Raw genomic sequence first — 14,572 nt, 5'->3', positions numbered from 1 at the left:
GATGTTCACTATTTTCAAACAAATTAAACATATTCCTTCCTAACATTGAAAATTCGTGAGCAACACATCTTTCATCTTAACTTTTGAGAGCTGCTCAACTAAAAGAGCAGAAGCAAACAGAAGTTTGAAAATGAAACCAAATATTTCCTTGGAAACAAAACAAAATAATTCTCTTCTCTTGCAGTGGGGCACTGAACTGTAATGCAAAAGATTTTTCCTGCACTCTGAGCTGTCTACAGGCATCTGTATTTTCAAAGAAAAGCAATCCTTGTCTCTGACAACTGTATATAAACATATATGTGGTATGGCACTTTGCAAATTGAGCATGAACAGAACAGATGTGTCAGGTTGTGTCCCTGACTAATAAACCCAGACTCGAGCCTTAAAAACCTGCATCTTAAGTGTATAATTCTTACTATAATTCTTACTATATGAGCAACATCTTGGAGTTTTCTGAGAAGCATCCTTTCATAATAATGTAACGAATACACATGGAAATTCCATTATTTAAAAAAATATCTGCCTATACTACCTTCCCTCTAAGTCTGCAGGAGCTCACTCATACAAACTAGTTAGTTTTCTCTCAAGTAAAAAGTGGGTTCAACAATTATTTTATCTGGAATTGTTATCCAGTTATCTCAAGAACTTCAGACATGCAGACTTTAGTACGTAACACTAGAAATAGAAGACAAATGCCCTGCATTCCCAAACTGTTGCTGTAATTGAGAACCAACCATCCAGGGACTGACAAGCACATTTAAAACATAGGGAAATGCAACTCAGATGATTTTTAGCTGATGTCAACTATGTCACTTAATGAGCTCTTGAAGAACAACTCTTCCACATCCATGGTAACACAAAGTAAACTTTTAACGTCTGTAGGACCCCCAGGTCAAGTCCCCAGTGTGCCAGCGGTGCAGATATCACAGGTGGCCATCCGTGCAAATTAAAGGGAAACTAGGGTTTTTCTTTTTGCAGTGTTTTGTGGTTTGTAATGTCCACATAGAAATGCTTTGGTGCAAGACATTTGCTAGCGAGCAATGACAGATTGGGATGTTTGAGGAACAGCCAGCAAATTCCATGAGTTGTTGCAGAGGCCTCATTCACTACACTGATGATCCAAAGTATCAGCTTTTAAAACACATTTAGCTCAGCCAGCCCAAATGAAGCATTTTACTGATGATATTGAGTAAGGTGCTGTCTACACTGGGTGTCATCAGGGCATTACCTGGCCCGGCTGTGCCCTAATGTGCCTTTTTGCCTTGCAGGGCAGAGATACTGTCTTGCATAGCCCTACTGCTAGGGAAGTTTGGCTTTATGCAGCCTGGGATACAATTTCCTAACGTGATTCTGTAAGCCACCTGATCACTCACAATGCATAAAATTAAAGGTGTTAAACCACAAGCTACCAAAGTTTGCAATGTTTGCAATGTCAGAGTTGGGCACACATTGCAAACAAACTGTACTGTTCTGCAAGCAGAAACAATGCATAACCCTCCCTCAATACCTGCTTCTTGGAACCATCCTGGAAGTATTTTGGGCTGTTCTTTCCCAATGGCTGAGCAGGCTGTGTGACAAATTAGCAAGAGCAAACTAGGTACACCAATTTGGTTTGAATACTCACAGAGAAAGAGAGGTTTGGCAGGGATTTAGCTTACAACATGTTTGCCAAGTATCCCAGATAAAGTCACCACAGTTAGTCCTCACCAGCCAAGAGGATGATTTTGAATGATGTCAGAGTGAGCTCTGGTCATACAGCCCTGGTAAGACACAAACTTTGAACGTGCAGGTGGAGTGTGTCTGTCTGCAAGGAAATGCCTGACCCACAGGTCATTGCCACTTCGTTCCTGCTTTCTCCCCATATCCCTGTTGACAAATTCATTGCTAGAAGGAGATGGGTGCACAACACAGACCTTCTGTCACAGCTTGGACTGGCATCCTGAGGCAGTGAGCTGATGCTGAATGTTATTGTGGATGGCAGCTGCTGCTACACTTCACTTTTCCAGGGGCTTTAATTTTGTGCTGTCTCGCTGGGGCACAACCTCCACTTGTCATTACAGTCTTTGACACCCTTGGGCTTGACAAGAGTGAGGCTTCCAAGGGATGGGGGTGAGGGTAGGAGGTAATAATAAAATACTAAACTTGGACAAAGTAGTCATAAGCCAGATGAGGGAAGAGTTTCTTCCTGTGTCTGGTTTTGTTCAACTTCCAAGTCAAGTATTCTGAAGAAAGAAGAAAAAAAGTGTCATTTGTTATTTATCACATCAGACAAGCATAAGGTGATACTCTAAAGCTTTTATTCAGCTGCTTATGGCTATTACCAACATAGTAAATTCCCCACTCAGGATACTTCTACTTGAATAATGCCCATTCATTTAAGAAGGATGCAGAAACTCAAGGCTGAATAATCTTGATTCAGCTCAGGAAGGAGGATGCAGAATGAGCCTCCTGTCTTGTTAGAATCAAGCAGGACTGATGGGGGAGGAGCTGAACTACAGGCTGAACTACAGCCATGAAACAGCAATGCCCATCTTGCTAAAGAACTTGGTTTTCTGAAGCTCACAACCCACAGTCAGACTTTGCAATCACCACTCTGATGAAACATGTTAAAGAATCCGATCCTTCAAATAACTCTGTTATTTACATGGGGCTCCACCAGGTCCTGGAGAGCTCATGAAAAATTAAATGGAGAACATAAAATATGAATGGAATGATCACTGGCCCATAAAAGCCCTGCAGTTCTTGAAAGGTTTCATACATAATGAATGTTGGGATTTCAGAAAACAGGTTCCTGCTCCCTTGTCCAAAGAAGATGCAACAATTTTCAAGCCTCCGTATAAAACAACGAACTTCCAAGGATGTGCTTGGGAGAGCCAGGAAGAGTACATTGCTCCCCAGTGCTACACAGGAGTCCACTGCCCATTAATAATCAGTAAACAAACTAAACAGAGACAAATATCTGGATATTTTGAAAACATAGATATCCAACTTGATGCTGCATTATCAAAGAAAGTGTAGGACTGAAGGAAAATTTTTATCAGAACTAAAAGATTTATCTTGCAATCACATGGTGATAACAACTCTCTCCTTAAAATCTTCTCAGTGGATGTAATATTTAGCTTATGGTAATTCTTAATGACCTTTGTCCTTTATTCTGGGTGCTGTGTACAGGTAGTTTTAGTTGACCCCTCTAAACTTCCTGCTTCTGTTGCCTAAATGATAAGTACGTTCTCAGTTTTCAGAAATTACCCTACTGCTGAGATCTGTCAGCTGCATATCAGCCCTAGTATCCTTAAAATTAGGTTTGCAATAAGGACCCTATGAATTAGTGTTTCCCAGGTTGTCAAAAATGTTGGTGCCAAAGGCAATTGCCGCCAGCGTAAAGCGCTCCCTTGTTCTAGGTATTAAAGTTATTGCAGAATGACCACAGACTGACTTGAATAAACTTGCTGTTTACTTCATGGAGATCTTTTCACCAGCCTGTTAGGATACATGCTAGGAACTACCATTTTATTTTCTATGCTAAAAACAAAAAGCCATTGACCAAACCCATGTGAGGTTATAGTGGTTCAGCCCCCAAAAGAGTGTTTCTCCCCTCCTGCCCTTGCCTTTTGCCCTGGTGCAGTACCTCCTCTGCAGACTGCAAGCTCCCTGGGGTGCTCACCAGCATCTCCTGCCTCAGCTGCAGCATTGGACATCCTACCACCATGCAAATGGATGGGGAAAGGGCCAACTGCTCCTTCTGTGGTCTTCTGGCCCTAGACCCTAAAGCCAGCAAGGGCATTCAGGAGAAAAGCAAGCTTTCATCTGGTTATTTTTCTTGAGTGGTTCATGCTTGCTGTAATCTGCCTCCCATCCTCTGTGTTTAACAACGTTGGCAGCTGCAAGGAGCTTCAAAAAATGACCACCTTCCTCATTTCATTTTGCATATCTCCCTGGCCTTTCACACAGAAGGATGAGCAAGGAGAAACGATTAGTTCAGGAGAGCCCTTTCTTCTCTCTAAGGTAGCTTGGGAAAGGATCTGTTACATAACAACACTTCTTTAAGTTGCCAGCCAGACACCTGACAAGAATTCCTATCTGCAAGGGCTTGAAATGTTTGTGTGAAAATGGCTCTTTCTCCCTCTTCCTCCTCTTGCAGGAAGAAAATAGGCTTTTGAGAAAAGTTCTATTCTAAAAGTGAACAAAATTTCACATAATTAAAACCAATTTCAATGAAGTAAATGGATTATTGTATTATATGGATTAAAGGAATTGGGAGTGACAGCCTCACATCCATGCAGGAAAGAGGCTCAAGCACTACATTTCTCCACATTCACAAGGCCCACGTGCTCCATCAACAGCTGTGTCTACACCAAGTGATGTTCTTCTCACGCACCAATTACGAACTGTCAGAATATATACATGTAATCCTTCATATCAAGGCCTATTCATGCAATTTTTAAATACCACACTGTAAGCTGTGGCACTTATCCTAAGGGCATTATGTACTGGAAGGAGAAAAACTGTTATCTCCTAGATCAATACCAAAGGCTCCATGAATATAGTTCTTTTTCAGGAGATCATATGCAAAATAAACACTGCTTTTTTAAAAACCAGGATATCTGCTTTTAGCAGGGCTGAATTTGTTCTGCTTCTGCCTGTGAAGTAATTGATTTCCAAGTCTAGATCCACACATTCGTATTAGTTACCTTTAGTTTAAACAGTGAAGTACCCCTCTGACCAAGGCAAACCACACAACCCATTCCCAGCTACCACTGCCAAACCACATGGCAAACCCCACTGCAGAGGAAAACCCAAAGCCTGTGAAACACTAGGGGTCCACCTGGAACAAACTTATGGCCCCAGCAGAAAGCTGTGGAGGAAATAAGATTGCTAGCAGGACCACTGACTCAGTTTTGCTTTCCTGATACTTGAGGGCACCTATGTGCGAGGGGAAGGAGAGAGAGTGAAGGAAAGTAAGGAGGGGAAAACTGTAGCAGTATAGTATAAATACAGTATACTCCTAACGAGTAAGAGTTTCAGCAGTAGAGTATAAATATAGTGTACTCCTAATGAGTAAGAGTTTCAGTTCAGCCTGTTATCCAAGCAACTGTAACCAAAGGTTGCATACTTTTCTAATGTTTTTTGTTGTTGTTTTTTTTTTCCTAGCATTTAATATATCAGAAATCAGAGAAAACAAGCTATTTGCAAGCAGGAATCTGCAGAGTACAGGCATCCTTCACAGACAGTGAATCTTTAATTTCATGTGGGGGGGTCTAACCTAAACCTGGCAAGCTGCAAACATTAATTTGTTTTTATTTTGGTTTTTGTAACAACATGGATTTCTGCTTTGCAAATAAGCCATACTTGGAACACACAGTAAACGAAATACATTTTCCTTCAGCCCTTCATGAAAAGATAAGATAAACTTAGAAAAGCCAACTGCTCCTTAAAGAGGAAAGAGAAATACACAAATCACCAGGGTGAGGCTTTGCACACACCTTGAGTTCACCAGGCTGCAACGCACGCTGAAAGAAGCCATCACGCCAGTTCCTGGATCACCTTGTTATTCTCCTTGGCTTTCTTACACGTATACAACCATTTGATTATCCGAGCATTTCGCTCGACCACAGAGGTGCTGCTTGGGACCTGCTCTGTGAGTTCATCCTCCAGCAGCCCCTCATCCCCACTGTGCCTCGTAAAGTCGCTCTCAGATGTTGCCACACTGATGCTGCGGAACTTGAAGGAGACATTGTCAGACACCACGGAGAAGTTCTCTCTTCCAAGGTCCTCAATGACCTCCTGCTCCAGGCCACAGTACTTGAAAAATGTATCAAACTCAGCAAAGGACTTAGAGTAGCGAGAGCTGATGTCCGACTGGGACCGATGGAGACCTCTCCTCTTCACCTCCTTGACCTCGTCAGGAGGTACACTCAGGTTTGAGGGTCTCTCATGCTCTTTTGTACATACCCCTGGGCCTTCGGTGCTCACAGGGACCGTTTGCTCCACTGCATAGTCGCTTGGCTCACGGTCACCATCTTTTGCCGAGAGGGGCTCATTGCTCTCGGTGCCCGCGGTGTCCTCCATGACTCTGGGCAACTCAGGGGAAGGCAACTGCTTCTCCTTTATGGACCCATGGAAGATTCTCTTCACCAAGTTCCCCCGCGAGCTGTCCTGGCTTTGACCTCTCCCAAACTCGCATTTCTGACGGTAAATCACCAGGGAATCCGGCCGCATCTGTCTCTTGTGGGTGCTGCGCCTGGCGATGGGGGGGCCGTGCTGCAAGGGGGCGCGGCAGGAGTACCCCGCCTTGGCCAGCTCCAGGGGCTTCGCGCCCTTCCCTCTGCCCAAGTCCCTGCTGACTGCTTTGCTCTCCACCGAACAGGTCTCGCTGCTGCTCTCCGAGGCTGAGCTGAGCGAGATGACGGGCTCTTGCCTGGTGCTGATGACCTGCTGGCTCTTTACGTACTTGGCCTTATCGGCGGCCAGTCTCTCCACGGCACTTTTCCTGCCCGGGTTGCCGGCCTCCATCTGCCTGCGGAGGTACTCGGGCCCCTTGTTGAGGAGCCGCAGAGGGAGGGAGGAGTGCAGGTCGGAGATAGCGTGCATTCCCACGGCCCGGGAGAGTTCAGCTGGCATAGCAGTTTCAGGGACGCCGATCCTGCTTTCAGTCCCAAGGAGGGAAGGAAAAAAAAAAGAAACAAAACGAAAGCAGATAGCGGTGGAGGGCAGCCTGGCAGCTGGTGCGCAGAGGCAGCGGCTCCGCGCTCCGAGGGCCGAGTTCCGCGCTCTGCTGCGCCGTCGGGGCGCCCCGTGTCCCGCCCGCGCCTCCCGCCCGCCCGCCGGCCGGGCACAGCCAATCCCGGCCGGCAGGGGAAGGCAGAGAAGAGGGAGGGAGCCGCTCTGGTGGGGCAGTGGCCCGGCCCCTGCCGCTTCCCGCGGTGCCGGGGCGGACGGGGCTCCGGGGACACATCCACGCCGTGGGCGCAGGGCGTCCGCACCGACGGCGAGGCACTGTGGGGGTTTGCTCCCCTCAGAAGCATCCTCTCCAGGGCCGCCTACGGGGGACGGGGCGCTGCTGTAGGGCCTGACCCGGCAGACCCCAGCGCATCTTCCCTTGCGGGGGCAACACCTCACACCCCTCCCTTCGCGGCCCTTATACGTCTTCGTGCCTCCTCCCCTGCCCCCGCAGATTCAGCTGCCCGGCCTTGCCGGGTGCTGAGCTCAAAGGCATTCTTGCAATTGGAATGGTTTGGAGAGGACGCGGCTCGGGCTTCCAGCGCATAGCGATGGAGCAGGGTCCGGGCACGCCGGGTGGGCAGCACAGCTGTTCCTCCAGCTGTGCCTCCAGCTGTGCCTCCAGCTGTGCTAGCAGCATCCTGTCCTTCCCGGGTCATTTGTCCCTGGCCCACAGCTGAGCTGAGGCTGTGGACGACTAAAGTGCTGTGGAATGGCATAAATCTGAATTGCTTGTTATAAATCTTTGCCCTTCAGAAATACAGGGTAGATTTCCAAAGGGGCAGAATTCCCAGTTGGGACTGGCAATTCTGAAGTAGCAGGACAGAGACGTTGGTTGTAATGTAAACACCTGAAAATTAGACATATAAGTCATAGGTAATCACCTGGGGCAGTTCAACTTTAACTCATGATCACATGTGAAATGCAGCTCCTCTGAGGTCAATAATAACAGTTATAGATAACTTTTCTTCTGACATAGGAAACAAAAGCCAATTTGTATATGTAAGGTTTTCCATGCATATTTTTTGTTGGTTTGGTTTGGTTTGGGTATAGTTTGTCTGTTATTTCTGGGGGATTATAACATCAGAACACTTTTGTGGTGATTGATTCATACTTGATCTTTATAATCACTAAATTGTGGCAAACAAGTTTATAAAGGGAGAGATGAGCTCTGTCCTCATGATGCACTTTCAGGGTATATGACTGCTGCCAGCAAGGTTCTCATTGTGACAAGGGAAGTGTTAAAAGCAATTCTGGAGTTAGAGTTTGGTCTAGCTCTTCACTGTAGACCACCTTAGAAACACAAACCCCAGAAATATTCTCTTACCATCATGCTTCTACTGCTGGTTTTCCTCTTAATTTTACATCATCTTTGTTTCTAGAGATGTAGGTCTGCACTCCAGAAGCCCTATAACAGACACAACTGCCTGTTCACAGCAAGGATCTCAGATATGATGCTTACCTGAATCAGGACTGAAATTAGTGACATACTCTAAAATCACTTAGAGTGAAATTCTTGTGATTATGTAGAATGGGTGTATTTTTTGAGAAAGAACTTTTTTTTCTTCTACAGGTAAACAAGTAGAGCTGGTTCATATAATGACTTGCCTAATAATTAATATTCTCAAAAACTAAGAGATAATAATAAAAGTTTAAGCACAGTTAATTACCGGGGAGCACTTTCTAGTTAAAGCAGTTCATACACAGATGTGTAAGAGTGTAGTTAATATCATTACATATTTAAATGTTGCATGGGATGCTGGGCATATAGAGAAGACTGATGTCTTCTGACAATGAATCTGAGCAATAAGCTGATAGATGTGCTGAATGTAGTTGTGAGGTTAAAGTTTCATTCCTATATGGACAAATTTGTCTGAATTTTTTCCTTCAATCTTTTCTTTGGAGTTCTATGGCACTGCATAATGTAACAACACATATTTACATTCCCCCATGCATTTTAATTTGTGTTTGTTCCAATTTCTAGTGCCTTGTATGTCTGAGCTTTCAGAACTTACAAAAAACCCTAATTTGTTTGCAGTCCTTTGGAATAATGAGAAAAATGAACACATGAGTATCAGTAAGAGTGATCTTATTAAACAACTCCAATTAATTTCCTTATCAGGGCTGTTTATCCACTCCTTGTCACATGCAAAAGCCAGTAGCAAAAGCAGAAATTCTATATTTTGCTCAGTGGACAATAGATTTGTGTTTAGAGTTGATACATAAAAACAATGAAAAAATACTGTTTAGGATGAAAAAAAAGTTTAAATCATTAGAAAAAAAAGAAGAGATATTTTCCTTTCTTTTAAAATGTCCTTGGTTTTGAATGCATGCCTGAAAGACAAACCTAGGCACTTTTGTTGGAATATTTTCATTTTCAGCCTGTTTCATTTTCAGTCATTTCCCATCTCACTGACAAAGGAAGATGTGAGTTTTGATTTTCCACAAAGTGCATGTCACAAGAAATTTCTCATGAAAAATTGCAACAGCGATTTTCAGCTACCTTTCCTGATATGTGAGATACTTTTCCCTGAGAATCCTGGGCGATGTCAACAACATTTAAAGTGGGAGAAGAGTCTTCCTAGAGTCAGGAAACATTGTGAGCAACAGAATTTTATAACCCTATCTCCTTTAATAAGGTACATCAATATAGCAGCTGCTCAGTTACGTGATATTTTAAATATATTTTGGTCATGTATTTTAAAACTTAAATGCATTTCAGTTTAAAATATGATTCTATGCTTTGAAATACTTATATTTCTATCTCTTGTAATTAGCTTTTACATTTATGGATACACTCTTACAATGTTCAAAGAAGAGAGAGCCATAGCATTTCTTCTTTCTGGAAAGCAGAGAGAAAGAGAGTATATTATGAGAGCCCCAAGCAAACCACCTTTGTCCCTGTCCCAGCACAGACTTGCAGACAATAAAGTGGAAATAAAAATGGGTGCAGCAGCATCAATCCCTCAGCCTGTCAGCTGTCATCAGTCGCTCTCTGGCATCAATGCATCAGGCAAAGGTAAGAGAAACAAGTTCTGCACACGCTAAGCCTTACGCTGACACCGTGGGTTTTCACACAGAAGGGGAGTTTTTCAAAACACCTTCGAGTCAGCTGGCATTTAAAGTTATCACTAAACACAAAGCAGTTTAATTTTATTGGGGGTAAGACAAATCACTGCTTACTCTGTTTGTATTAATAAGAGATGTGTTTGGGGCACATTTTCCTGTAGCTGGAGTCTGGGAAGTCAGTAACTGAGAGCCGCTGCAATGAGACTTAGCAAAAAGTACAGTGTGCAAAGCTTAGGTCATTGCTGTCACTGCTCCTACCCCATTGCCAGTGTCATTTGATTTACAGTGGTCAAAGGGCAAAAATGAAGTGGTGGCAGTGGGAAGTAAAGGCAAAGAGGAGAGAGAAAGGGGATCTCAAGCCCTAACAGAAGTGGGACACTTCCATTTTGGAGACTACCAGAACAGCTGTGTCCCAGGACTGAGGTTTCTCCCCTGCAGCAGCTCTCGGTGCCCGGTGCAGGTGTTGCAGCCCAGATCAGAGTGTGGTTCGCTCCTGCTGTGGCATTCTGAGTGGTGCCACTGGGTGTCCTGTTTGCTGCCCTTGGGTGACATAAAGCAGCCACAATCTGGAAATGAACAGTTTCCAACCAGATCTCTCCAGTGGGGAAGTTTCAGGCCCTTCGACATGAAATCAGTGAGAGTCCCAATTCAAATTCACACACTAGAAGATATAGGCATGCCTGTACATCTTCAGGCAGAATTTTAAGACTCCAGGCTTGAGCACTGTACAGCAGAGGCAGATCCACATCACTTCTGTGTCCTCTTTTAGCCTCTCCCACCACTGACAGATTGCTTAGCTTCCTCTGCCACCCTTGTAATTTTGGGTTGTTTGCTTCATTAACAACTTGGCATCTTAACCAGAAAACATATTCCTCCTAAAATCAATCCAACCTGTTCACAATTGTCATTAGAGGCCTTTATTTTTTAGTAGAATTTTGGAAACCTCAGGTATACCACTTTCCAGGTTGAACAACCATCATGGATCTCAACAGGACAGGGTAATTTACATCACAGTGATTCATGGCAACATATGGGAAGCCTTATTAGAACAAAGAACAGAAGCAAAATGATGGAATAACACAGTGAGAGTAAGAGATGAGAGGGAGGACAAATACAACATGGATTACACCCGGCAGTGGCAATGGGGAAAGTGCAAGCCATTGCATGCTCTCTTTGCCTTTTATGCCATTTTGTCCCTGCAGTACGTCTGAGCCTACTAATTCCATTTTGTCATACAGCTCTGACATACCTAACATGAAAAAATAAAAAATCCAACCCAAGTTTGATACCTAGCGCATTTAAGTGTGTGTTAAAATGTTGTGATTGAATTTGATTTAAAAAACACTGATCTATTTATCATGTTGTTTGAGGGATCAAATTCATTGACTGATATATAAAAGGAGGGGAAGAGCCAGAGTTTTCACAGTAAAATACATCTATGATGCTCTGGAGGAAATAAGTAAGTTGACTTCCAGACCAATTCTTCTTGATCCTGAAAGGGATTCTTTGAATTTTGAATTGAAATCCTTTATGAATGAATGCATGTTACATGTGTCAAAATAAACTTTGCACTCAGTAAAAGGTTCTTACTGTTGCTTCTGTTGTGTATGAGTTGGATAAGTGTTCCCACAGTCATAGCTTGCAGTTGTAAAATTGCCTTCCCCAGCGATTGCAAAATCCTTTACAAACCAGCCAAGCTCATACACAGGCACTTCACCCAACATAGGGATTGGTCAGGGCACTTCTTAAGTACTTTATGCATTTTATAGGCAGCCTTGAGCCTAGTCTCATATATAGTTAGCTTTGGTCCTAGAAAACCCTTTCACCTAATCAAAAGCTAAAACCTATCAAAAGCATTTAAAGTCATACAAATCTCTTGTTTTAGTGAACTTTCAGCATCTGTATGTCATCTCAAAATTCTTTCTGCTGTCTCTTTGCCTGGTAGATGTTTAAAACATCACTGCAAAGTTTTTGCTCTTGCTGTGCCAAGACATTACATATCTATCCGTGTGCCCAAACAGCTGAGAGATACAGCACATGGTTACATCCCATGAATTCCTCTGTGAATTTGCACACATGGTAACTCTCAGAGTGCACAGGCCAGATTAGGAAGCATATGAAAGGTCACTGATGACTGAACTTCTGAAAGAGGATTGCCTGTTGTCTGTTATATATAATTTATATCCTGTTTATATACTTATCTGGCAAGTGTGTGAGACCATTTTCCCCTCCCAGATTTGGAGCAAAGTTTTGATATTGGATTTCTTGCTTCCCAACACAGTAGCTGTAATGTGGGTACTGTAGTTCATTGTCACTCAGGTTCTGTAGCTGAAAACATTTTTATTCTGCTTGTCTAATTAGAAATTTACTGAAGGTAGTGGGCAGAAGATGTTAATTCTATAACCTAATATTCATGCACCTAGGAAGTGCATGGATTTTTAGTTACTGTTGCAAAGCAGAAGGATTTAAACAAGGAAGGTTGAAAAAGTCTCACCTTCAATGCTGGTAAAGGTATTCAATGGAGATGTTCATTCAAATCACAATATGATATCTAAAAACTTCAGCTCTTCTACTATGCATGCTGTTATAAGCTCTCCCAGTCTAATTTTCAATGATACAGACTCAAATTTAGAAATCAAACAACAGGATAATATTTGTATTTGAAAATTCTAGTGGTACATAGGAACTGAACAATGTTCAGAGCAGTCTTCAGACATTCAAGTGTCAAATGAAGACAGCTTATGCAGGTGTTGCCTCACTCACACACTGACTGCTGGAAATCCCGTTCCCTATTTTCCTCATCCATTTTCTGTGAAGTATATTAAATGTTCTATAACAAGTGGTGTGTCAGTAAACACAAAATGTTTATATTAAACCAAAAATTTTGTCACATTTTCCTTGAGAGAATGGTCATGGGAGTTTTGGTACTGCAGCCTTTCCCTCCACAGCTGAGCATAGGTCTGCTTCCTTGTGCAGGTATGAGAAACCCACAAATACCATAGTGATCTCTGAGAAGGCAGCAGACATGCTCTAGGTTTTCAGTATTTTTTAAGCTCTGGCAGTATTTTGAGCTAGGCAGCTTCTCAAAATCTGAATGACTGTGAGGAAGATGGCAACACACATGAAAAATCACTGTCCATCAGAGAGCTCCTTTTAAATGTAACTGAATTTGTCTGACACTATCCATGATGGACACAACTCCTAATGTTTAAAAAAGTCCATCTGTCAGTCAAACACCAAAACACTGCAAATATCACCTGGGGAGCACAGTACCAGAACCTGGAATGTGCAAATATGTGTAACATATGAAGTCTGTCGTCTTCTGTCTAAGGTTTTAATAACAAATTGGATGAGTTCATGATGCTTCCTTCCTAAAGCTTTCTTGTACTCTGTCTGAAGATTCAGCTATCAATCGCTCAATCTTTCTTATCAGCGATTGCAAATTTTAGCCTCTTTCTTTATGAAATCTATGAAGAATCTGACCAAATACAATGCTTTATCTGTACATCCTACATATTAATTTAGGACTAGAAGAGCTCTTGCATGGTCTCTCTAGCAGTTACTAGTGAATGAAGTCTGCATCTCACCTTTCCACAGAAGGAGCCAGTACTTCTCACTGCTGAGATACCTTTGCACATCTAAGAATTCTTCCCTTATCCCTTAGCAGGCAGGTCTGTAGTTCATTTTTTGATGGACATGTGATAGTTAAGGGAGATTGCTGGAATATAGGCTGTCTAAGGGACTCCAAGGGTGATTGGTTTTTACTGTATAGGCACAAGAAATATGCAAATCTAGGAAAACTGATAAATGTGCTTGTATGTATCACTGCAGGTTGTTTACTTTCCCCTTCTAGATATTTTCAGGTCTCCTTTGGTTTGCTGATGCAAGAGCTCCTTTCAGAGTTTAGATGGGAAAATGAATTAATTTATCAAGACAGTTCCCCTGCCAAGGACAAACCTTTACATTTAATAGTCATCAGTCACTATGAAGGTGTGATGGTTTATCCTGTCGCTTTCTTAAGGGCTTTTGTACAATTCAGACCTAAAAGGCAAGTATCTTCCAGGCTTAAAAGGAAGCCTGCAATCTGTCCTGTATGTACACACAGAGGAAATAGATAGCCTGAGTTTAGGAGTTAACACAGGCTTTTGGCTATTCCCAACTATCTTATTTGGCTAACAGGTGACTTAAATAGTGCAGATGTGGTCAAATCATGCCAGGGAGTAAATCTGAGCTTACAGATGCAATTCTGAGTCCTCAATAAAAATTTAATTAATTGTCTGTTTGACCTTTTCTAGATATTCACCGTGATATGCAACAATTCTATACATATAGTTATTCTGAGTTGGACTGAGTCTATTTAATAATTTTCAGCTTTGGTTTAGGGAGATGAGTAAGTTTCTGTTACACTACAGAGTTGTGTTTTAACTAAGCTGGGCAACATCTGTGTAGTAGGTGGGTTATCTGACACAGTTGTTTACATGGTGAAATCAGGCCTTGTCCTGCCCTTTGCATTTCAGAGTCCTTCTAAATTCACCCTAACATCACCCGAGTTCCACATAACACCAGAAGAGCATTCACAAGTCTTGGGATGACCTGATTACAAATTCTTGATTTACATGAATTTATCTTGAAAATGATAACACATTTCTTCTAATCTGATTGACTCTGAAGATTAAATAACTTCTTGGATAAAGAGGGTAAAATAGCTTAGCTGTTCTGTATAATTATATCAATTACAAAGCTATACAAAACAAATAAACACAAGCCCCAGTATTCAGGCCTC

The 14,572-nt window shown here is 42.6% G+C and overlaps 1 protein-coding gene across 1 annotated transcript; it reads right to left on the bottom strand.

Moving 5' to 3' along the window:
* Positions 1–5,488: 5,488 nt before the first annotated feature.
* Positions 5,489–6,760, bottom strand: FAM110C (family with sequence similarity 110 member C). The gene has a single exon (XM_008932757.2). It carries the CDS (start codon positions 6,619–6,621, stop codon positions 5,524–5,526), a length of 1,098 nt encoding a protein of 365 aa, XP_008931005.1. The 5' UTR covers positions 6,622–6,760; the 3' UTR covers positions 5,489–5,523.
* Between the last annotated feature and the right edge of the window lie 7,812 nt (positions 6,761–14,572).

This window comes from Manacus vitellinus, unplaced genomic scaffold (assembly GCF_001715985.3).
Source record: "Manacus vitellinus isolate BGI_N305 unplaced genomic scaffold, ASM171598v3 scaffold_11_pilon, whole genome shotgun sequence".
NCBI classification, from domain to species: Eukaryota; Metazoa; Chordata; class Aves; order Passeriformes; family Pipridae; genus Manacus; species Manacus vitellinus.
This window is presented reverse-complemented; position numbering and strand designations above follow the sequence as displayed.